The 25,695-nt window shown below is 27.5% G+C and overlaps 3 protein-coding genes across 3 annotated transcripts; all 3 read right to left on the bottom strand.

Annotated features, from left to right (window-relative positions):
- Positions 1-1,418: 1,418 nt before the first annotated feature.
- Positions 1,419-2,039, bottom strand: LOC126680128 (auxin-responsive protein SAUR21-like). The gene has a single exon (XM_050375183.2). The coding sequence runs from the start codon at positions 1,957-1,959 to the stop codon at positions 1,666-1,668; it is 294 nt and encodes a 97-aa protein (XP_050231140.2). The 5' UTR covers positions 1,960-2,039; the 3' UTR covers positions 1,419-1,665.
- A 3,533-nt stretch (positions 2,040-5,572) lies between these two features.
- On the bottom strand, positions 5,573-5,869 carry LOC126682234 (auxin-induced protein 15A-like). The gene has a single exon (XM_050377837.2). The coding sequence runs from the start codon at positions 5,867-5,869 to the stop codon at positions 5,573-5,575; it is 297 nt and encodes a 98-aa protein (XP_050233794.1).
- Positions 5,870-17,747: 11,878 nt separating this feature from the next.
- Positions 17,748-18,038, bottom strand: LOC126682235 (auxin-responsive protein SAUR21-like). The gene has a single exon (XM_050377838.2). The coding sequence runs from the start codon at positions 18,036-18,038 to the stop codon at positions 17,748-17,750; it is 291 nt and encodes a 96-aa protein (XP_050233795.1).
- Positions 18,039-25,695: the final 7,657 nt, after the last annotated feature.

The raw sequence follows: 25,695 nt of genomic DNA, 5'->3' as shown, positions 1-25,695 counted from the left end.
ACAAAAGTACGATGTGTATAATGTCGGTACAATTATGGTATAATTTTGGAATATTAAAACTATAAATCAGATAATTTAAAAATAGTATTTGGTTTATTATTGGTATAATTTCAGTATATTTTTGGTATATCGATTATAAAATTTTATATATATTTTTTAGTTGATAACATGTATAATTTTTATTATACGTATTTTTCAGTATAATTGGTAATGAACTAGAGAACTTGTATATTGTTGGTATAATTTTAGTATATTGTTAGTTTAATTTTTAGTATACGATGTGGTATAATGTTGGTGCAATAATAAAATTTTCAGTATATTTTGATGTGTATACTCTTGGTATACTGTTGGTATAATTTTGGTATATTATTAATTTAATTTTTAGGATATGATTTGATGTAATTTTGGTAAATTTTTATTTAATATTAATAAAATCTCAGTATGCATAATGTTGGTATAATGTTGATATAATGTTGATATAATGTTAGTTTATTAGTATACTGACATAAATACTGACAGTATACACCGTATGTTTGATATTTTTTTTAATTTTTTGATACTTTTATAAATATTTTTAAGATTTTTGTAAATGAAAAAAGTCAACATGTAGTTTTGTAATTATTTTCATTTTTTTTGGTAAATGGTGTAATTTCCTCTAGCGTTGGAGATACTTTAACTTACAAGACTTCGAACAAACCGAGTTGCTCTCCTCTTTTTTGATTTTTTCGAATAAATCTAACCGTCTAGAGTTTCTGTTTTATTCTCCTATTTGGCTTTCGTCAATAGTTTATTTTTACCGTTAGCAGTAGTCATTTCTTTTTTATTGCTTTATTTATGTAGAATTAAATAATAGCCGATTTGTTTTCGTTTTTTATTTATTTTTGTTGGTTAAAAATTATCGACGAAGCACATCAATGTTAAATATATGGGAATCATAAAAATCAGAGATAGATAAAGACTTTTTAAAATTGAAGATGAAATCATTTAGATGTTAAATTAGCTATTTTCAAATATTTTGTTATAGTGGTTGTGCTTTTTTCATGAAAATTTTGTTTTTTTTAATGAAACGCTTATTTGTCCTATTTTATAAAAGATTTTCAAGTCTTATAATAGACAGTCAAGAATTGAATTTTTATTATAGTTAAACGGATTTGCGACTTTGATTTTTACTTTAGAAGACGATCTGGAAATAAAGATTTAAATCTTATTTTATATCAGATTATTATTTATTTTTTAAATTTTTATATGTGTAATTAACTTCTTAATGCTAATTGAAAATTTGTTTTTATGTCAATAAAAAATTATGGGTTGGAGATGGTCTAACTTACTGCGTTAGTAATGATTTCTAACTTACAGTTTTCAAAGAAATTGAAGAAATCAATATGTTGATATTATATCTAGATTAATAAAAGTCTGAATTTCAATCCAAACTAAAATAAATTATAATTAAAAGTTACAAATATTTCATAAAAACTGATTGCATTTGCATAATATATATAAAGCAATCTGCCATCCACTTTGTGTGGAAAAATTTACATTTTGTACACACTACACAATCCTCCTATATCATGTCCACATCCGATCGAGGATGAAAAAATAGGAGAATGTCTGAAAAAAAATAAAAGAAAAAAATGAATATCTTGAGTAAAAAATGTCAAGCTTTCCTTAAGAGTAAAACCTAGAAGTGAGATCAACGAAGGCTTCTTCATCGCAAGGAATCGTTAGACCGCCCATCGGGTGATTAAATCCGAACTCTTGTTCGGCTCGGCGAAGCAAATCTTGAAAAGAAGGATGATTCAAGTATGATATTGGAACCACAAATCTTTTCTTTTCTAGCTTTTCTCCAACATAAACAGCAACATGACCTTTTGGTACATTTATATTTCTTGCATTAAAAGTTTGTTTCTTGAGGATTTGCTTGGCATTTGTTATCATTGATGGCAACCGAAGAATACCCATCTTAAGATCTCAACTTCTGTGAATGTATTTTCTTGAATAATATGGAGACTAGAGAGTAGAGAAAGTATGGAGAGTTTTTTTGGAACTTGTGAATGTTGTAGTAAAGAGGTTTTGGATATGTATTTATAGATACAAAGTTGGCAATAAGTATGTTTGAATCCTTATAATATTACATTTTCTAAAATTGGATCTCTCCATCATATATTATATGCATTGAGTCCTTACACTTATAAATACAGATTCAAAACCTCTTTAATGTCAATTTAATGCTTAAGGGTACAATTGAGACGAGAAAATGCAAAATAGGATAAAATTGACCAGTTTTCAATGCCGGAAAACGATTGAAAAGGGGCTAAAAGGTCGGGTATTTTTAAGACATTAAAGACTTACTTTTATTAAAAATAAAAGTACAACGACTCAAATTAAAAAATTAATGGAGAATGAATTAAAAGTTTTTTTAGACTCACTAACGGCGTGCAAAGTATACATATTTTTTCGTGATAGAAGGATCTAATATCTATAAAACTAAAAATACAGGGATCAGAGTATACACATTTTTTTGTGATAGAAGGATCTAATGTCTATAAAACTAAAAATACAGGGATTGAATTTTAATAAATAAAAATAGAGAGATCCAATTTAAAATAATATAATAGTGCAAGGATCTTCATATGTGTTTTACCTAAAACGCTGTATTGGCAGCTGGGATGTGAAGTGTTAAAGGACCCACTACATTAAGGTTAGCACATGGCTTCGAACTTATCAATTAATCTATGAATTATATCATATAAATGAATTATGGGATGCTTAATTCATAAAATAATTATAACTTTAAAAATTTAAGTTCTATAGATGCATGCATTACCAAAATTAGAAAGCTTAATGCATATTCTGCCTTAAATATATATTTGTTTTATGAATAATTTGTATATTAAAAGTCACCAAAAACGGCAAAAAACTTAAATTAAAAACTTTTACACAAAAAGTGGCACACTAAAAATTAGGACTTAATAACACAGGTCTTATTCTGCAGCAGATTACATCAGATCCTTTTCTGATGTTTCAAGAGTTTGAAGTTTTGGATTCTGTTACTTAGTCAAGAAGTAACCAGTTAGATTTTCAGCTCAAGTAAGATGTGTATGTCACTGATGTGGCAGAGTAAGAAGGAACGCGTACTTAGTTGGTTTATTTAGCTAGCTAGCTAGTTAGTAACATACTAGATTCCTTTTCTGTTTTATCAAAAAATAACCGCTCCTCCTTGTAATATAAAAGGAGAAGTTGGTTTCATTTTTTTGTAATCCAAAATTTTAATAAATCAATAAAGCTTTCAATTTCTAATAATTGTTGATTTTAAATTGACGATCGTTAATTTCAAGCAGTGGAGAAAATTATTTTAATTTCTCATAGGATATGATAGTCAGAAAATGTGACAATCGTCAACTTTCTTTTGGACGATCGTTTTCGGCTCGTTGCTTGGCTCATCTACCTTGCATCCAAATTTGATCTTGATCAATCGGGAACCAACTATCATTAATTTAGGACGTACAATCGTCAGTCACCAACGATTGTTGGTCTGATCATTGAAAGGCTTCTAAATAGCATTTTTCACTTTGCCTTGTGAATTGAAGTTTGACCAAAATTGACAAATAAATTATTTTGGACGATCCTCAACTGTACCATTTCACCGAAAACTCTGTTTTCTACACAATTGATTTAGAAATGTTAAATTTATTTAAATGCCTATGTTTTTTTAAGGCCTAATCACTCAAAAACCTCTCACCTTTAAACTTTTTTTCAATTCTACCCCGACGTTGAAAATTTTTCAATTTTACCCACTTTTGAATTTTCCGTTTTCATTTGTACCCCAATATTTTAATTTTTGTTATTTTTTTTAGTTAAATGATGAAATCATTCAATTAATTAAGTCTAAACATGAAATTAAATTCTTTTTTATTCAAAAAAGTACAAATAAATCCTTTATTTTTAAAAACTAACTAAAAATCATAATCTAATTAACACTAATTTAAATTCTTAATTAATTTAACTAAATTTAAATAAATTTTAAAAATATACAATTAATATATGCGAGATATGTAGAATGTTTTAAACAAATTTTCAAACGCAAAAGACGTTAATTTAATTTTTCAGGGTACAATTGAAACACAAAAATGCAAAATAGGGTAAAATTGACAAATTTGCAACGTCAGGGTATGATTGAAAAGGGGCTAAAAGGTCGGGGTTTTTTTAAGACATTACGCCTTTTTTTAACATATCAAAATTAGTGAAATAAAAACACATGGTCCAACAACAAAGACACATTCCCGCAAAAAAAACAATAAAGACACATGATCATTGAAAGGTTTCTATAACATTCTTTTTACCGATAAGTTATAGCTCAAATGGTATAAATATACGCAGCAAACTCCTAGGTCATGAATTCGATTTCTCTCACAAACACTTCCCTTTTTTAATTATAAAAAAAATTGATGTATTTTTAAATTCTAAGTATTCAAGAATAATTAATTAAGCAATTGTAGTTATTAGACAATTTTGCTGTAGTGGCAAAATTTTAGGAGTTTTTTTTTTATTATAGACATTTGATTTGCACATGAATTTTCCTTGGAAGTTCAATGCATCTAACGATGCCAACTCTGACTGCACTCTTACATCTAAATATCATTATGATACCGAGATGCTTAGATGCCAACTCTGACTAGTCTTTGGATCGTTCCTAAGCTTCTTCTTTATTATTTTTGAAATTTTCTCTTATAAAATAGTCCAAAAATAAATATTATTGGTAGGTTTTAATTTACATTTTATAATAAGGCTTTTCTCTTTCCTATCTTATCAATACAAACGAACAAAAAAGTTATTTAACTATATACTTTTGTTGACTTAGTTTTTATGGAGCTCAATTAATGGTTTCATATTGAGGTCTTAGTTACATACAATTTTGGACAATATTCTGTTAGAATCGCGAGATTAATATTTTTGCAAATTATCTAACGTCCATCCTCTCTAAATGATTCAGAAAAAGATCTTAGTTATGTATAAAAATATTTTTTTTGATTTCTTAATATATAACACTTTAAGAACTATATATTTGTCTTTCAATTAATGAAATTTGAATTCAAATTTCAAAAAACAATATTTTTTGATAAGTGACATACGGTTCGAAAAATGAACAGGAACACTTTTCAAAATATATTGAACTTATTTATAAATTAATTTAGTGAAGAAAAAAATATGATTAACGTATTGCATCAAAAATAAATTATATGATAATAAATATGTTACAAAATGGTAATATTAATTTATTACCTAAGATTCTTGCTAGCAATTTATATGGAATATAGAGAATAGAATTAGACTAATTCATAGGAAAAAAAATTAATTTAGTTGTGTCAACGATAACTGAAACTTCTTTGTATCCACTTTTTGTGGAAAAATTTACATATTGAATCCTACACATTCCTCCTATATGTATCTATATATCCTAATATATAGAAGGGAAAAAGAGGATTTAATTATAAAAAAAAAAAAAGTAAAATGAACCTCTTCAAAAATAAAAAATGTCAAGATTGGAGTTGTGTATATCTTCTCTCTTCATGTATTACAATGAATGGAAGCTAGAGGTAAGATTAATGAAAGCGTCTTCGTCGCAAGGAATCGTAAGACCGCCCATTGGATGATTGAATCCGAATTCTTGTTCGGCTTGATGAAGCAAATCTTGAAAAGACGGATGATTTAAGTAGGATATCGGAACGACAAATCTTGTCTTTTCTAGTTGTTCTCCAACATAAACAGCAACATAACCTTTAGGTACATTCATATTTCTTGTTTGAAAAGATTGCTTTTTCAGAATTTGCTTTGCACTTGAAATCATTGATGGCAAACGAAGAATGCCCATTTTGTATTTTGTTATAGTTGATGAGAACAAAGAACAAATAGACAAAAGATTTGAATAGTTTGTGAGTGAAGAAGATGTTGAATTATGATTAGAGGTGTGAATAAATGTGTATTTATAGATAGGGTTTTGGACAATTTGAAGTTGTGGAGAGGACCCACCACATGAAAGTGGCACATAAACTGATAAGGATTGGATAATTAATCATTCATTTTTCATGTGGGGTGATGATGTAGAAGAGTCCACTTGGTTTGTTAAACAGTATGGCAAAATGTATATTTGGATCCTTATAGAATCACATTTATTTGAATTGGTCCATTGGATCCCAATTCTATAATTTATATACATGGATTTTTATATTTTTAATTTTATAATATTAAGTCTCTCAATCATGATTATCAAAAAAAAAAAAGTCTCTCAATCATAAAAAATAGGAGTTTTCAAATATGTTTTATGCAGGTTATAAATTTTAGATGAGATGATATTTCTAATGCAATATTGACAATCTGATTTTTTAAAAAAAAATTGGCTCACTAATTAATATAGTCTTGAAATTTTATAATCTATATAAACCACATTTGAATACTAACAAAAAGTGTTATTTTTAACTAAAATAAAAATACAGAAACTTATATTTTATAAAAGAAGTATTGGGTTCCGATTCCAAAAAATTAATGTAAGAAATTAAATAAAAATTTATCTCAGTCGCACTAACGGCGCGTGAAGTTCACGCATTTCATTTTCGTGGAGAGGGATCTAATGCCTATAAATTCAAAAAAAGTTGAGACTTATTATTAATAAATAAAAGTGAAGGGACCCAATTCAAAAATATTTGATAGTATAGAGATTAAAATACATATTTTGACAAATATAAATGGTCTAACTATACACGCATCAATACTGGATAGCCTCCGTCACTTTCTAAAAATGCGTCTCAGTTACTTGAAGTCAAAACAGACGGTTGCAAGCTGAAGTAGAAGAAAAAGAAATATATTTAGGAAATATTCTCTAAATTCTACTAATTAATTTAAATTACTTGTATAAAAAGTGAGTATAGAGATTTATTTAGAAAAAAAAACATATATTTCATTTTATTTCACAGATTGATTATAAGATTTCAGTTGTTTTATTTTTTTTTTGTAATTTTGATCTATAATTTGCTTCGATGTTCCTTTTCAAACGCTTCATTGGTGTCTCGAGGTATTTTGCATCCAGATCTTATTGCTTGCTTGGCTTGTAACTTGGAGGAATCGAGCTTTCATATTATTTGCCATTGCCGTTTTGCATGGAAATTTTGGTGTTTCATTTTGTCGAAGTGTGATATTCTTTGGGTCTCCCCACCTTCGGTTACTCATTTTTACAATTTTTGGCATTCCTTATCGCATTCTTCATTCAAGGATATTTGGCGTCTTATTTGGTTCTTCGGCATTTGGGAATTATAGAAAGCTCGGAATAAACGGGTTTTTAACAACGAGGAGAGCTCGCATGAATCTTTAGCTTTCTTATGTATTAGCAAGGCAGTTCATTTTTATTCGGCTTTTCATCCTCATTTTTCATATAACGGAAATGATGTTTTTAGGTGTTTGGATTCATTTGTGGTTTCCTTTTGATTGAGCCTTTTTTGATTTTTTTGCCATCCACTCCTTGTGGTTGTGCCTAATAAATTATCATTTATCCAATAAAAAATTAGAGAAGAGAAAATATATATTATTGAATCGAATGATGATAGATTGATTACAAGCATATATATATATATATATATATATATATATATATATATATATATATATATATATATATATATAACTAGAATAGTTCTAATCGAATAAGAACTTCTAAGGATATGAACCTTTAATCATAATAGGAGAAGAAGATATATTCCAATAAAAATATAATGAGAAAAAGATATGTTATATATATAAAAGAATTTTGTTTTTTGATAATATAAAAGAATTTTTAAACGAAAATATAATTGGATAATTCATGAAGTCACTGAATATCCATGTATTATTTTTAGTTAGGTTTGCAAACTTATTGTGTACTTTTCACTTCATATTGATATAAACGTCAGTTTTGTCCAAAAAAAAAGTTTTTTTTAGTATATAAATTTTCAGATATGATGTTAAGTAGGATGTCGGTAAGATAAATACTTCTCCCATAAACTCAGGACAATTTGTAATTTGTGCAGATTTTTTCCACTGCTTGATATCGTAGCCTAGTTTATGGAAAAAGTGTTTTGAACATTTTGGAATTATTTCCTTTAGTACTGTCACTATTTTTATTATTTTTATAATAATTTTAATAAAAGTTTTTTTTTTAACTGTGGTAGAATCTAATTGCGTTAATAGTTAGTGGTTAGTAGTTAAACTTTCATTTTTAATTCGGCCTTAAACACTGACCCTATTAAGACTCGAAACCTAGATCTCAGGAATGCACTGGAGCGCCTTAACCATCTGGGCTAGGCCTCACTGGCTAATAAAAGTTTGATATATTGAGAATATGATACAATTTACAAAATAGCTTAGGATTCAATTAAAAAAATAAATAGAATTAAAATATCTTTTAAAGATAAAAATAACAATTTAAAACTCTACTTCTCAATAAATACTCAATAAATGGATATATGGACTCTATATTATACTTCTATTCAAATTTCTTTTTTGACACTGAATTAGTTTCTATTCATTATACATCCTTATACTTTCAATTTTATTAAAAGTCACTCCATTTGTTAATGTGTGTACGACACACCCGTTACTGCGAGTGGCTTTATCTCTATCTTTTTTTTATATATATTTTATGACATAAAACGAGCCCCTATACTTTTATTTTATTAAATTAAGTTTTCGCACTTTTCTTTATACTAAATTAAATTTTCTCGAATGAATTTATAAACTCGTAATAATATTCATATAATTTTATATTAAAATAAATATATCACACATTAAACAATCATAATTGTTTATAAGAAAAAAAATGAAAATAATAAACTTTTATTTTATTAAAAATTAAGAAGAAAAAAAACAGTTTACAGATTTAAAATAGTTAATCTATTAAAATTTTAAATATGTATTATATTTTAATTTATGATGAAATTTGTTAGTTAAGGATGGAGAAAAAAATATTTTATAATTTTTCGTGTTCATAAAATAAAAACAATTGTATAAGGATGGATAAACCAAAATAACTTATTAAACTGACATATTTTGATTAAATTTTGTTAAAATAATTTTAGTTAAAAATATTAAAAATTGAGACTGGGATCTAATTGATTAAAAATAAAAAATTTGATGCCTTTAGCTTTAAATTACAGAGACTAAATAATATATTTTAATCTAAAATGACACTATTTTTTTAAAATGCGAGAATGTAAAAAATTAAATTAAGGATTTAAAATGAAAATCGAATGAAAATACACGGGCCAAATATACATTTTGCCTAGTTATTTCCGTAGTCTTCGGTTCATGCATGTAGTATAGAGCTAGAAAAGAAAAATGGGCTGGAAAACATCAGCGCTGGTTCATGTATGTGATTAAAACTTTTATTTTAGTGATGTAAAGATTGAATTTTCTAAAATCAGGATGTCATATTTCTTATCAGAATCCTTATAAATAGCAAAACAATACTTAAACCGCATCACTAATTTATGGGTTTTGATAGGTTTCTTTCTTCAACTTGTAATGCTTTTTTTGTTTTTTGCTTATATATCTTTTCCTTTATAAATAATATATATATATATATATATATATATATATATATATATATACATATATGTGTGCGTGCGTGCGCGCGCGCGCACACGTGCACTCGTTGTTAATACTCGATATGTCCCGAAATAATAGGTGGACTTATTACTTTTGGCGTTTTAAATTATAGATCACATTCTATGTTTGATCAACAGTTTAAGAATTAATTTTTTTTATTATTTTAAATAAATATATATAGTCATTCCCTAATAAATTAATTACTTTATATCTAGCACAAAATATACCAATAAAAAAACTAGTCATTATTATTCTTTTCATTTATCTAGAAAATTAGAAAAAAACAATTGAAAAAAAAATCAATTTAAACTAATTTAATTTATTTTAAATTCCATGTTTGTTCAAATGACGGTCATTTTTGGAATATATACACTAAATTTTCTGTTAATTTTTAAATTAAAATAACTTTTTAATTAAATCTATAAAGAAATTAAAAAGGTAAATTTTTCTATTAATTAAGCTAAGATATAATATACATTAAAAATCTGTAGAATGTACTTATTGATTTTTGTACTTTACAAATAGATCTAGAACCTTCAGTACAGTAATTTAATCTTTAAAGTGGGATAGAAAGTGAGGCATATGAGGAATATAAAGCCATTTTTGGGCGGAATGAGCCAAAAATAGTTGTTGAAACAAACCATGATTTTTCCTATCATCTTTCAATTATATAAATATGGTAAATTGTCAGTATAAATAATTAAGAAATTCATTTGACAATCACATGTATATGATTTTCCAAGAAGATTTGCTGCATAAAAATGCACATGATTCCATGTGCAATATTTCCACAGCCCCAATGTGACAACTTCACTCAATATTTTTGTTGAAATCATATGCTAAAACACATGACATGAGTCCTAAAGGAATACATTTTTTGCATGAATTAAGGAAGAAGTCAGGAGATTAATTTGGGAGATACATTGAGGATAATTTTATTACTATAGGCTGAACTAATCGAATAAAATTGGCGCTTGCTCATAGATCGCGAGATATTTTATTTTCGGTTATTTTAATTTTTAATTGTTAATCGATCTTCTTTTCTATGTTTTTTAGTTTGTTGGTTACGCCGTTGACCATTGTAATATTCTAATTTATTTTTGACAGAATTTTATTTTGCCCCTTCAATTTAATATAAAATATCAATTAAGAATAAGTTCATGTTTTTCCATAAAAACACTCATAAATTGCTTAATTTGACTCATTTTATCCCTTGGTGGCCAAAAATAATTGGAGAAACTGAAGTTGAGAGCAACAAACTATTTGACCATCTGGAATTGAAGGAGTAAAACTAATTAAAAGCGTACTTTGAGGGTGTTTTGTTTAAAATTACAAACTTGGTCTTACTTAATTTTGTATTTTAAGTTGAAGGGGCTTAAAAGTTGAATTTATATTTCTCTAATGAAAATTTAATGGAATACATTTTTGCTAAATGAGAACTTACTTCTCTCAAATAATGCCGGTAGATCCTCTTGTTAATGATAATGATGTAGTAAGTTATAAAGTATCAAGTATGAGATTTTAATTCTTAATTATTCTTAATCTTTTTTAATATGATTTTTTTTTATAATTAGCCAAATAACCAACAAACTGAGATGTTTAATGAGAATATCAATTCTATCTAAATCTTTTAAATGTAATAGTTTATCCAATTTTGATTTGGCTTAATGGCAAAAAAAACCCAAACCTTTACGACTTGTTGCAATTATATCCAAACCTTTTAATTTTTGCAATAATATCCAAATTGTATTATTTTGTTGCAATAATATCCAAATTGCACTTTTTATGTGATTTTTTTGAGTTTTTTGCCATTTTTGGAGACTTTTACTATATTATTATACATCAAAAAATAATAATAGCGTAATATCTTAATTGAAAACAACAAGTTTAGCCATCAATTTGGCTATTATTGCTACAAATAATGCAATTTGGATATTATTGCAACAAAAAAATGCAATTTGGATATTATTGCAAAAATTAAAAGATTTGGATATAATTGCAATAAGTTGCAAAGGTTTGGGTATTTTCTACCATTAGGCCTTTTGATTTATATACGTTCACATGAATAGCAATTAGGAAGCCCTGAGTTCGTATGGTTGCTTTTGTGTTCGTGCCTCAAAACTTCACCTTAGACCTTATAGGATCCATGTCGTTTACTCGATTTTCTTTCAGCTTTAATTATTATTATTTTCAATAGTAAATTTTTATTTTAATTTCTTTTGTTTAATCTGTTTAATTCAAGAATTTGATTGCTAAATAAATTGAGGATAGAGGTAGACTTTTTATGTAGGTACGACATTCGGAATCCGCACAAACTATTCTCGTTGGTATTTGCATACTTACTGGCTTTTATCAAGACCTGTTGAAACAAATAAAATTCAAGCGTTTGAACAAATTTAACTACAACTGAAACAATCAAATCAATTTGGGGTCAGAGTTGGTCTCTCGTAAAAGACATATACGGCTTGAGTGAGCATTAGTCTGAATATGAAAAGTTTATAAGATACCGTCCCATAGTTGGAATCCGTCCAGAAAACTTCATGGATCCTATATAAAAAAAAAATCAAAATGAACTATAACTTATTAAAAAGTCAAAAAAATTAATTAAAATTAATTTTTTACTGGATGTTTGGATTCATTTGGTCATTAGTCTAAAATAATCAGTACACTAAAATTGCCATTTTGGTATCATACTACTAATAATGTTTTCAAGATATTGTTCAAGATTATTACAAAAAGAAAGATTATATTCCTTCACTTTAATTTTCAAAAGATTCGCAATATGTCAGTAGCTATAACAAAACAATTTTTTTGCTATTTGTGTATATAAATCATGTGTTATATTTTGTTTCTATTATCATGACTTCTGAATTTTCTTCTAATGATGGTTATTTGTTAACTGATTTCAACCTACTTTAATAATAAAATCGATAAAGTTATCGGAATCTCCTGATTTATTTATATATGTGTTTTTTTTATGCCAATTATTTTTTTCATCATATTTATTCCAATTATTTAGGTGTTCGTTTTGGATTTTACTATAAAAGTGCACTTTTTGTTAACTTAGTGAACGTTATAAATATTGTGAATCATTGCATGAGACCACTTTTCAAAATCTTAATCTGAAAAAGATTTTCCAATATTCTTATGTATAATTCATTGTTGCTGTTCTTATAGTTAGGATATTCGTTTAATTTTTCTGCGCATCTGATTCGAACATACCTAATATTTTAAACAAATTATTTTTAAAAAAAAATCATACATTTCTTGCACTTGAATCCTAGTAATTGGACTTGGCAAGAAAAAGAATCCTAGTAATTGGACTCTATAATCACCTTTGATATCAATCGGGACTAAACATATTGTAATAGTACATTTTTCTTTTGAATTATAGTGATAGTAGGTTCTGCTTCACTCAAATGAATTTTATAATTTATATAAAATTCAATTAAATTTTTACAGGATATATATTGATTCAAGTGAATTTTTACAATTTAAGTTTATATTTTACACTCCAAATGCACTGTACAAATTATTTTATTTTATTTAAAATTAATTATATATTTAAAATTCGAGATATAAAATATAAAAATTCATCTTCAAAAAATTCATCTACACATATAGTTGGCTTAATACATCATTTGACCCCTAAACTATATACTTTTATTCTCTGTGACTCTTAAACTAATTTTATATTTTATTTGACCTTTTAACTTTATTTTTTGTTCTATTTAACCCCTCAACTGCAATTATTTTTCCGATCTGACCTTTTTCGTCTAGCGTGGCAAAAACGTGTGTTTTCAAACGCTTTGAAACGCGTGCAGAATAATTAAAATGCATAAATTATTATTTAACCCCTGAACTACACTATTTTGTTATATTTGACCCTTGAATTTATTTTATTTTTCTATGCACCTTCAAACTTTTAATTTTTACCCATTTAACTTTCTCGAAAATACAATTATTTAATTTTTAACCATTTTATGTCTAGCATGAATAATTAGAAGCATATAAATTAATTTATGTACGATCACATATAATTTTTTCAAAATAAATTTATTTTAAATTTTAATAATACTTTTATAAATTGTAAACGACAATAGAAATAAAAATTATAGAAAAATAAAAAAACATTGAAATTTAGTCAAATAATTACATAATATAACTTCTTGTACATGTAAATATTTATTTAAATTTCAATAATAATAAATGGAGTTTGTCTATTTTTAACGATATTATAAAATATATAAATTTATTACACTGTGATAATATTAAATAAAGACTTAATTGTTTAAAAAAATATAATTTTTAGTGTGTTTTACGAATTTCCAATTCTAAAAATCTTAATACGCCAGCTTTTAATTTTTTGCAATTTCTAAATTTTCAAATCAATTTTGAATTTTTAAAATTTATGTTAAAATTGAAAAACACGCTAAATTTCATGATTTTTAAAATACTTAAACCTTAAATGATTTTTTAAATAATATGTAAAGTATATAACCTTTTATTTTAAATTAAAATAATATATTTAGACTTAATATATTTTGTGACCCCTAAACTTTACCCTTTTATTCCCTATGACCTCTAAACTATTTTAATGTTTTATTGGACTTCTTAACTATTTATTTTGTTCTATTTAACCCCATGTCAGCAAAGCCATGTCAGTAATTTCATCCACGTCATCGCGCGTGGTGTGCACGTTTCGAATGAGGGGTTAAATAGAACAAAAAAAGAGTTAAAAGGTCTAATAGAATACGAAATTAGTTTAGAGATCGCAGAAAATAAAATGGTATAGTTTAGGAGTCAAATAATGTATCAAGTATATATAGTTCCAGCAAACAGTTGCAGATTTGTCAGTCAAGTCCTTTCTAAAGAGATTTATATAATACTAAGGCTAAACCCGTATTAAAGTTTTGGTACTATTATTTTTTATTTTATTATGTTTTTGATAAAAAAATTATATTTAGCTTTTTATTTTGTACATATGTGATCTTTTTAGACATAAAACCTCATCTTTTCATGGAATTAAAATAATAACGTTTTTTGTAATTTCACCCATAAAAAAACCATAAGCGTACAAACTAAACCATAATCCGGCATTTTTTAAAAAGTATTGGTGTGAGGTGGGGAGAGATGTGACTAAATTGTGTAGTGATTTTTTTGTGCATGGTGACTTTAAAGAAGGGCTTAACGACACAACTCTTGTTCTTATTCCGAAAGTGACTAATCCGGAATTTGTGTCTGACTTAAGGCCGATTGCCCTATGTAATGTTGCTTGCAAAATCTTATCTAAAGTCATGGCAAACAGAGTGAAGAAAATTTGCCGAAAATCATCTCGGAAAACCAAAGTGCGTTTGTGGAGAATCGTTTGATCACTGATAATTTTCTCATTGCTTACGAAATAGGTCACTATTTACGTTGCAAGCGTAGGGGAATGAATGGTATGGCGGCGTTAAAGATCGATATGAGCAAGGCTTATGATAGAGTTCGATGGGATTTCGTGGAATTTATGCTTCATAGATTGGGGTTTTGTGATCAGTGGATTAGATTGGTGATGTTTTGCGTGCGGACAGTCAAGTATTCTAGCATTAGTGGTTGTGAGAATATGGATCCCATCGTTCCTAGTCGGGGTCTAAGGCAAGGCGATCCGCTTTCGCCTTATCTTTTCATTATTTGTGCGGAAGGGCTTAGTCGTTTGATAGCTCATGAGGAATCGTTGGGTAGATTATATGGGATTTCTATTTGTCGTGGTGCTCCCTCGGTGAGTCATTTGTTCTTTGCGGACGATAGTTTCCTTTTTTTTTCGGGCGTCGGTTGAGGAGATGGTTGTTGTGAAAGAGGTCCTTGATGCTTATGAGACTTTTTCGGGTCAAAAGGTAAACTTTCAGAAGTCCAACATTACCTTTAGTTCGAATACTTGCCCGGAAGTTAGAGAAAACGTAAAGGCTATTATGGGTGTGGAGGAAGCGAGCAAGAATGGTTCGTACTTGGGTCTCCCATCTTTGATCGGCAAGAATAAAACGGAAATTTCCCGATTTATCAAGGATAGAGTGTGGCATAAAGTAAAAGGGTGAAATTCGAAATTTTTATCAAGAGGCGGAAAGGAGATTCTCATTAAAACCGTGGCTCAAGCGATGCCAAATTATGTTATGAACGTGTTTCTTATCCCTCTAAGAATTTTGTGAGGAGCTTGAAAGAATGCTCAATTCGTTTTGGTGGGGGCGTGATCAAGCTACAAAAAAGGGCATTAATTGGGCGAGTTGGGATAGACTTTGCATTCCGAAAAAATTTGGTGGTATGGGATTCAAGAAGATCCGTGATTTCAATGTGGCGATGCTTGCTCGTCAAGCTTGGAGGCTTATTAAAATGGAAAATAATCTCATGGCAAAAGTGTTTAAGGCGAAATATTTTCCGAATTCGTCTTTCCTAGAGGCTAAATTGGGTTCGAATGCTAGTTATGTGTGGCGTAGTATATTTGAAGCTCAAGCGATCATGTTAAAGGGAGTTCGGGTAAAAATAGGTAATGGGCGGAAGACTCGGGTTTGGGGCAGTCCCTGGATTGATAATGATAACAGTGGTCTTATTTCGACGACGATGCCGGCTGAGCTTGGTAATGCCAAGGTGTGTGATTTGTTTGAGATTGATAGAAGAGATTGGGATGTTGGGTTATTAAAAAATGTCTTCAGTATTGATGATGTAGGGCATATCCTGCAACTTCCTCTTAGTAGTAGAGACATTGAAGACGACTAGAGATGGAAGTTTGAAGTAAAGGGCTGTTTCTCGGTTAAGAGTTGTTATAGGGCGATTCGTGGTGAGATTCTCAGTCCATTTAGCTCAGTTTGGTCGAATATCTGGAAACTTCCGATTCCGCTTCACATTCGAAATTTCTTATGGCGGGTTTGCAAGGATTTTCTGTGCCTTAAATCGTAAGAAAATTTTCATCTTTGAGCAGTGTCCAGTTTGTGGGTGTGGGGAAGAGTCTGCTGCCCATCTTCTTTTTGCTTGTCAGCTAGCGAAGGAATGTTGGAGCATTATTCAAGTCCCGAGTCTGATTGCAGGAACATTAGTGAAGGATTGGGTGGATAATTGGTTATCAGTTCTGGCCTTGGAGGATCGTGTTCTCGTGGCGTTCATCTGCTGGCACCTTTGGTTAAACCGTAACAGCGTAGTTTGGAGTCAGAAAGCGGGCTCAGCTGAGTCAGTGATGGCGGCGACAGTTGCTCAGCTTACTTTTTGGAGAGTTGCTCGTCTTCCTGCTGTGAATTTGAGATCTTCCAGCTTATTCAACGAAGATGGCAAAGTGTTGTGGACTCCTCCTAAAGTTGGATGGTTAAAAGCTAATGTGGATGCAGCGAATTTCTCGGATAGTTCAGGTACGGGTGTGGGTATTGTGGTGCGGGATTGGACAGGTGCTTTGATTCAAGCCAGGCAAGTTCGGTATAATGGCAGTGTTAGTCCGAGAATGGCGGAGGCAATGGGCATTCGGGAAGCTTTGAGCTGGCTTAAGGATACCCTGAATTTGGTGGTTGAGTCAGATGCGATGGAGGTAATTCTAGAGATTCGGAACCCGGAGGCCTCGGAGTCGGATTCTATTATGGGTGATTGTTTTCATTTAGCTAAGCAGTTTAGTAACGTTAATTTTATTTTTGTGAGACGATCTGCGAATCAGACAGCGCATATTCTAGCGCAGAATGCCCGTTTCATACCAGGTCTTCAGGAGTCGTTCTGTCATTTTCCTGCTTTTCTCACCAATGTAACTGCTTTGGAGCTCTAATATAAGTCTTATTTGATTTTCAAAAAAAAAAAAGACTATTTAAATGTAAAAAATCTATTAAGAAGCAAGTGAAATAAAAACTAATAGTATATAAATTTTATGGTGGATTTAGCCTATAATAAAACTTCATTTACATAATATATTTTTTAATTTCCATGGACTAAATAATTTATTATATATATAAAAAGAGATTTTCACATTTCTGTAGTTTTAAAGCTAAAACAATAATGCTCTACAATCCTATCCTTCTCCTCTATTATACAAAGAAAAGAAAGAAAGAACAAAAAGGTTACAATGATCCTATCAAAAATTGAGGATATAAATATTTAAATAACTATTGAATTTAACAAGTAGCTTGCAATCTAGAAGTAAGATCGATGAAAACATGTTCTTGACAAGGAATCGTGAGGCCGCCCATTGGATGATTGAATCCGAACTCTTCTTCAGCTCGATTCAACAAATCTATAAACAACGGGTGATTTACGTATGATATCGGAACTACAAATCTCTTCTTTTGGTACTCTCCGACGTACACTGCAATGTGACCTTTAGGTACATGTTGATGATCTTGATTTTGCTGCCTTTTCAAGATTTGCTTGCCACTGAACATTTTTGAAGGCAAATTAATTCCCATTTTGATCAATATAATGTACTTAAATTTTTCTCTATTTTTTTTTCTCAAGTCTGAAAAAGATTTGATACGAATAACATGCAAAATTTTGAATTTATAGAGTTTGGAAAACATTATAATATAAATAAAAAAATATGGATCCCACCACATCAAGGTATTCACATGGCTTAGCTCAATCGGCGAATTAATTTTTTTATTTCTTTTTTTGCGTGTATAAATGTAAAGCCAATTTTAAATGTTTAATTTACCAGCTATGGTGTTATGGGGAAATAGCAAGTTGATTGTTGGAAGGTTATGGTCAGAAATAAATATACATTCCAGCATTCTGTGTGTACTCTGTCCTTCTTAATGTTTCATAACTGACTGCCGTACACTGTTAAGAAAAATTCAGAAAATCTTTTTTCTTTTTCATGAATTTTGTGTATATTAACCAATCATATTTTCACTTGAATTTATATTTTTAAAATATGCATATTAGCATGTAGTGATCACCTGAGATGTAGTGGTGCTTATATATTTATGGTTTAATTTGGTTAATTTCTGTTTAGGGAAACAAAACTAATTGACTTGAGGTGATGAACTTTTGAATTGAAGCAAATGGTAATCAGATATATTGCTTAACAGTCAAGGTACACTTTATAATTGCAGGTTTAGTAATTAAGCCATGTTGAATATATAGGTACTAATTAAAATAAACTTCTTATAATATATTTTAATTACTCCCTCCGTCCCAAATTGATACGCACTATTTTAAGTTTTTTTGTTCAAATTATAGGCGATAATTTATTGATTAAAAGACTTAATTATCTGAAAAAATATATTTTATATTTTCAACTTGTTTCGTCTATGGTCAAAAAATTTAAACTCGTCAAATTTAGCCTATATCTCAATTTATATTTTCAATAATAGCCATTTGTTTAAAATAAGTCTTACATATTGTTTCAATTGGCTTTTTTACCATAAAAATTTCAAATATAAAGGGAATATTTAAAACGTTTTTCAATACAATTTAAACAATTGGTTACAACGCAAACAAAAAATTAAGAAATGATTTAAAATTGACGATGTTGAAAATTTGTAGAATAAAAAAGTTAAAACATAAAGTATTTTTCAATGATTAAACCTAACTAAAACTTCTTTGAATTTCTCAAGGGTATTCACTGAAATCTAATATTAATTTTTAATCTAATAATATAAATATCATATTTAAATAACTTAAATATCATTATAAAGTCAAATAATTCAATAAAAAGTCAAATCTTTATGTTCTATTATAAATTTAATCAATTATTTGAAATGTATATTGATATTATCGAAATGATAATGATGAATTCTCAATTTTAATTTATTAATGTTTAAATATAATAAAAAATTAATCTTTTCTTTCTGATGAATAAAAAAAAGTTGTGCTATATATCTACTAATTTTTAGTTGATTTTAATTAATTTAGAATTGACAAAACTTATTTTAATTTTATCAAGTTGAATCATTACTTTTAATTTTAATAGAACTGGCTAAATTTATAATAATGTGCAATAATTTGACTTTATTTTTATATATTTTATCATAGAAAAACACAGTTATCAAAAGTTTTTTCTACGAAATCACATGAGCTTGACTTTCAAAGTTTCTGTTACAAGTTTAATAATCTCAATTGAGTAGCGGACCAAATTCAGTATTAAATATAGGAAAAGAAAGCTAAGTACCACTGACTTAATACTCCAAACAAATGCTTTCCCACTTATACCAAACTATATAGTATATGATATAAATGATTATTTTCTGGTTGAATTTCAGCATTAAGCTGTCATTAAGCGTCAAATTCCAATGATTAAAGAATATATATGAATGTAAACTTCTAGTAGACTTCTAATCTTTTCTATAAGGGTCATTAAATTTCTTATGTGCTTCTATATTATTATTTGTTTTTGTATTTAATATGTATACCATCATTTAATGATGGGGGTTCATAAAATTTTAGTTTTAGATAATTATAAAATGGTTTATCTATTACACGCGTTTATAACCATTTCTATATAATGGATATTTATTATATAAAAATAGATATCTATTATATAAAAATTTAATAACCCAAAATTTCTGAATTCATTAATTACTTCTATTATATTTCTATGAAAATGTGGAAGAAGTTTAGGAAAAAGAAGCATATATCTCGAAGCCGTTAGATGTTGTCATGATCGAACACATACATCAAGTTGCACCGCAAAATTGCGATGCATGCAATAATGTAAAAAGGCACATGCATTAACAATCCCCAAGATAAATTATTTGTAATCATTTTATAAGTTAATAAATGTAATCATTTCATTGCGTCAAGATCTTTTTTGCTTTCATTTAAGATAGGATAAGCACATGCCAACAATTTAAGATTGTATGGGCAATTCTATAAACAGCTAAAGGATGCAACTTATCATATGTAAAAAGTGAAAGAAAGAGAAAATATATAATGTATTCTTGGATCTAGGGTATAACTAACTACTCATTTGAGACACACATTATAATATAAATATATCAAATACTAAAAAAAAATATCTTTAGAGGTTAAAAAAAACATAAAAGTAAAGATATTTATAATAAATTCAAATTGTTATGAAATCTTTTATTTTACTTTTAAATAAATTTTTTTGAGGAAAAAAATTAAAAATTATATCCAAACATCTCAATTAGGTTTATACCTTCTTAGCGGATGCATTATTTTGTTGTCAGCAATAATAACATTAGCATTACAACCCGATTTCACGGATCGTAACTGACGTTAAAAAATGAGAGTGGTAGTTCCAAAATTCGTAATAAGCTTGTAAGATATTAACACCTGCCCATAATGTACACAACACGTATAACTTTAACTAGCCTAAATATCTATGCAAGCTATCACAACTCCGAAGGAAACTCCAAGCCAATATTATATTTCAATCTAACACATTTAACTACGTAGATATACTTTATACAATTTTTTAATTCATGTCATGGTCGCATATATTATCAAGTTTCATTTCATAATATAAGACATATACATTTACCCAGGTGGCCGGACTCCGCCCGAAGTTCCCTCGTCAATAAAAAAAAGGCATACATATTATTGATACCACACTTATGTAGATTAATATGCTTCAAATATATTTCAAGTTTGCATAACACATGAAACAATTTTAACTCATATTTTTCATGCATTTACCTTTATTAGTCATAATTTATATATAAATCTCATTTCTAATTCAACATGATTTCACATTATTACAAACTAACACATACATATTTCTATCTCAAATTTCAATCAAATTAAGTTTGGTTCAACATTCCATTTATAAATATTCCTCATTTTCCAATTGTTAACCAAAATGCGTATTTATCAACATAGCATTCATTTTTGTACTTAGCATAACACACATATCACATTGAAATATAAACAATTTCTAGATTCAAAATCAACTAACACATATATACAATGATATACTTACTACTAGATTCAATATCATGTACATTATACTCCGGCGGGTCGTACAATTGAAATATAAAAACCCAAACTAGGATAGAATTGAAAAAATTCCTACTTTAAGTTGTAATTGCAAAAGAGGTAAAAAGTGGGGGGTTTTGAGTGATTAAGCCAATTATTTAAAATGCCTAAAGTTAATACCAACTGAGATATACATAAAAATTGATAATTATTTTGACAATCAGGCTCAATAATTAACAATATTTTAAGACCACCAATTAATACAAATATTACAATTTTGATGTCGTCACAAAATAATAACTCTAATTATAGATTTAATTATTGAATTATTAACTCAATAATATATCACTTATTATCCAAAATTAAGAACTCATTTATTTTTATTTAAAAAATATTATCGTTTATATAACATATACTATACTTAATCAAATAGTATCATGAAATGTAGCATTATGCGACAACTAAAATAAATGGCATGGACTGAAATAGTTAAAATGCAGTGTTATATTTGACCCAGAATCATTTAAAAAAAAAAGTCACCTGGCATTGCTTAAGAAAATGAAACAATCCATACACTTAACGAACCCTACATGTTGCATTCATATTACAAAAAATAAACTTAATTATCACAAACCAAAACTTGTGCTATGCTATGCCATACTGCAACACATATAAGCAAATCTTGTGCTGCTGCCGCTTCACTGCTTGTGCAGACAACTACAATGCAATATTACTCAGACAACTCGATTTGTATACACCATTAAAGTTTTTGTAGAAACAATGTGTAAACATTCGTCCAATTGAGTATAAAATATGGCATTGGTTCGTTTATAAAAAGAAAAACATTTAAAATTTTAACTTTGGATCTAGTAACAACAATAATGCTAAAAAATTGAGGCATCGGTCCTCCATGAGTTTAAATATAGTCTTTACTAATTAAAAAGAGCTTAATACATAGTTTGACTCTTAACTTATACCCTTTTATCGATTTAACTTTTAAATTTAACTATGTATTAAGCTCTTTTTACAAATTAGCAAAATCTTCTAATATGGTTTGGCTTGGAGTGTTTCGTAAGGTTGGGTTAATGTGGGTGATGCCAAGATCATTAGAAGATTTCTATCGGCATTGGTTGAACCTTGTGCCAAGAAGGAATTATGCGAAGTTGTGGGAGCTTTTATGGATTATTCTGATCTGGGAAATTTAAAATTGCAGAAATAAGAAAATTTTTCAGAACAAAAATATGTTGGCAGAAGATATAATTTATGTTAGTTTTCTCAAGGCGGTTTTTTATTTCGGCAGTTGTAACTCTTCTTTTTCCTATTCAGGAATGGACTTTTTTAGAAGTCCGGATTGTATTTTGTTTGGTTGAATCTGTTTTGCTTTCTCGCTTAGCCGTAACCTCTAGTGTGCAATTTTTTGCCACTTCTTCTGCGAAAGCTTTGTGAAGATTAGCTTTTGCATGTGGCTTTTATAAAATTATAATTTCATCAAAAAAAAAAAAAATTAACGTTTGATCTATTAAACATTTGAACTTTTTTTTTTGAAGGAGCTTCTCTGTATCGTTCCAATTTAATCGGATGTCCCCGAGGGACAACATTTGAACTTGTTAAATCATCTTTCTTAACCACTAAAACAGAGATTGAGTTTTAAACACAATGACGTGGCGAAAGATCTTTGACTGGGCTGACAGATCGTTTGTCAAATCACCAAATATATAAAGATTAATACATTATTTGACCCTTGAACTAGTACTAATTTACCTATATGACTTATAAATTTTTTATTTAACCCATTACATCTCTAAACTTATTAAATTATCCTTCTTAACCCTGAATTTAAGAGTTCTAAATTTATTTTTACATACATTTTATTTTTAATATATATTTAGTTTAATTAATAATTAATAGTAAAATATTTTAAATAAAATATTGTTCTTTCATGTTCTATATACTATTTGTTTAAATGATAATTTCATATATATTATCAATTCTAATAACAATCCAATGATTTTATTTAATAATTATTTTCATTTCGCTTTATATTTATTTTAATTTATTTTGTTTCCCAACTACAACAAACAGAATGAGATCTGAATGACCAGGTTACATGCAGCTCAAATGGCTAGCAAAACTATTATATTGTATTATTAAATATAGTTTTTATATAATAGGAAAAGAATTTTAAAATGAACAAATAATAAATATAAATAAACTATGATAATTATAACATAAATATTTAATAAACTAAAAATAAATATTTTATAAAAAAATAATAATTAATATTAACAAAAACATAAAATAAATCAAAATATATATTATATTAAATGAAAGAAATTATTAGACAAAGTATACACTTTTTCATTTGAATTTAATTAGAACTGATATGCATGCAAAATACACGACATATATTAAAAAAGAAAATACAAAGCATGGAAAAGAAGTAAATATTTTATATAAAAATATCTTTAATAATTATTAATTAAACTAAATATATACTAAAAAAAGAATATAAATTAAAATAAATTTTAAAACTTTCAAGTTTAGAGGTTAAAAAGTATAATTTAACAAGTTTAGATGTTTCATGAGTTAAATAAAAAATTTAAGGATCAAATAGATAAATAAGTATAAGTTTAGATGTCACATGATATATTAGCCCATTTTATTTTATCCATCTAAATTTTGTTATAACTCAAACTGTTTTTTCATGAATGACAGTTACGTGGCGGGTTATCTTGGTGTCTAATCGCTGCAACGCATTATTTTTCAGAAAATATTTTTTCTTTTTCTTTTAATTTTAAATATTTTAAAATAATATAATACAATTTGAATTATAATAAAGGCAATTTAGAAAATGGGTTAATTAGGAGAATACCTAAAAAATTAAAATATTTGTAAATTTACCTCAAAAACTGAAAGTTTATAAGCGTACCTAAAAAAAATAAATATTTATTTTTTTACTCCGCAATTTATTTATTTTCCCCGCAGTTTCAAACGGTTTCAAATACAGTTTATAATAGAGTTTCAAACGGTTTATAACGGTTTCATAAAAATAGAGTTTCAAACGGTTTCAAATACAGTTTCAAAAAACACAATTTGAAACCGTTTTATAAAAACGTTTCAAATAGAGTTTCTAATAGAGTTTCAAACGGTTTCAAATAGAGTTTCAAATAGAATTTCAAACGGTTTATAACAGTTTCATAAAAATAGAGTTTCAAACGGTTTCAAATACAGTTTCTAATAGAATTTCAAATGGTTTATAACAGAGTATTTTTAAAAAACTTTGACATCTTTGAAACCGTTTATAATACAGTTTCAAACAGTTTTAAAAAAACGGAGTATTTTTACAAATTTTTTCAGAGTAAAAAAATAAATTTCGGAGTAAAAAAATAAATTTTTCGAAAAAAAAGATAGACAAATAATTTTTCAAAAAACAGAATATTTTTACAAATATTTTAAAAAACGGAGTATTTTCTGTAAATTTCTCTTTACAAAAATGAATTATAATGAAAACTGTTGCTAAATATTTATCTTTGGGCTATAACAAGCCCACATTGTTCTTTACGATTGGGCTTAATTGGGAAGTGGGTAACACAAGAAAAGAAGCATACTTGACATTTGATTGCACCCCACGTGTAGTTTGGCGCTTTGACCTTTAACTTTTTTTTTTTGTTTAGTCTCTAATCTATTTTATATTTTTAATTTGTATCTATATTTTTTTTTTTACTTTTTTATTCCCTATATTTCTGTTTTTATCTAAATTCTTTATAAATTTTTATTTTATTTATTTCTTGTTAAAATTTTATTTTTAATTTATTTCATCTCCAATATACCTTTTTAAGGATCATATCATTGCGGAATTTAATTGTGAGAGATCAAGTAAATAAAAATTAAAAAAAAAATAGAAGGACTAATTAAAAAAAGTAAAATAGACCAGGAATCAAATAAATTAAAAGAAGAAAGTATAAAAATTTGAGGATGGATTAAGCCTTGAATTTTCTATAGTGTGTATTTTGTTTTTCATAAACTTTTTTTTACTTATTAAATTTATGTATTTATTATTTATCATATATATGTATATATATTCATGTATAATTTTTTTTTTGTTAGTAGTAAGATCAACTAAAAGATCAACCACAAATATAATGAACCAGAAAATTTAATTTTTTTTAAACTAACATTAATGTT

Source organism: Mercurialis annua, linkage group LG5, assembly GCF_937616625.2.
Source record: "Mercurialis annua linkage group LG5, ddMerAnnu1.2, whole genome shotgun sequence".
NCBI lineage: Eukaryota > Viridiplantae > Streptophyta > Magnoliopsida > Malpighiales > Euphorbiaceae > Mercurialis > Mercurialis annua.
This window is presented reverse-complemented; position numbering and strand designations above follow the sequence as displayed.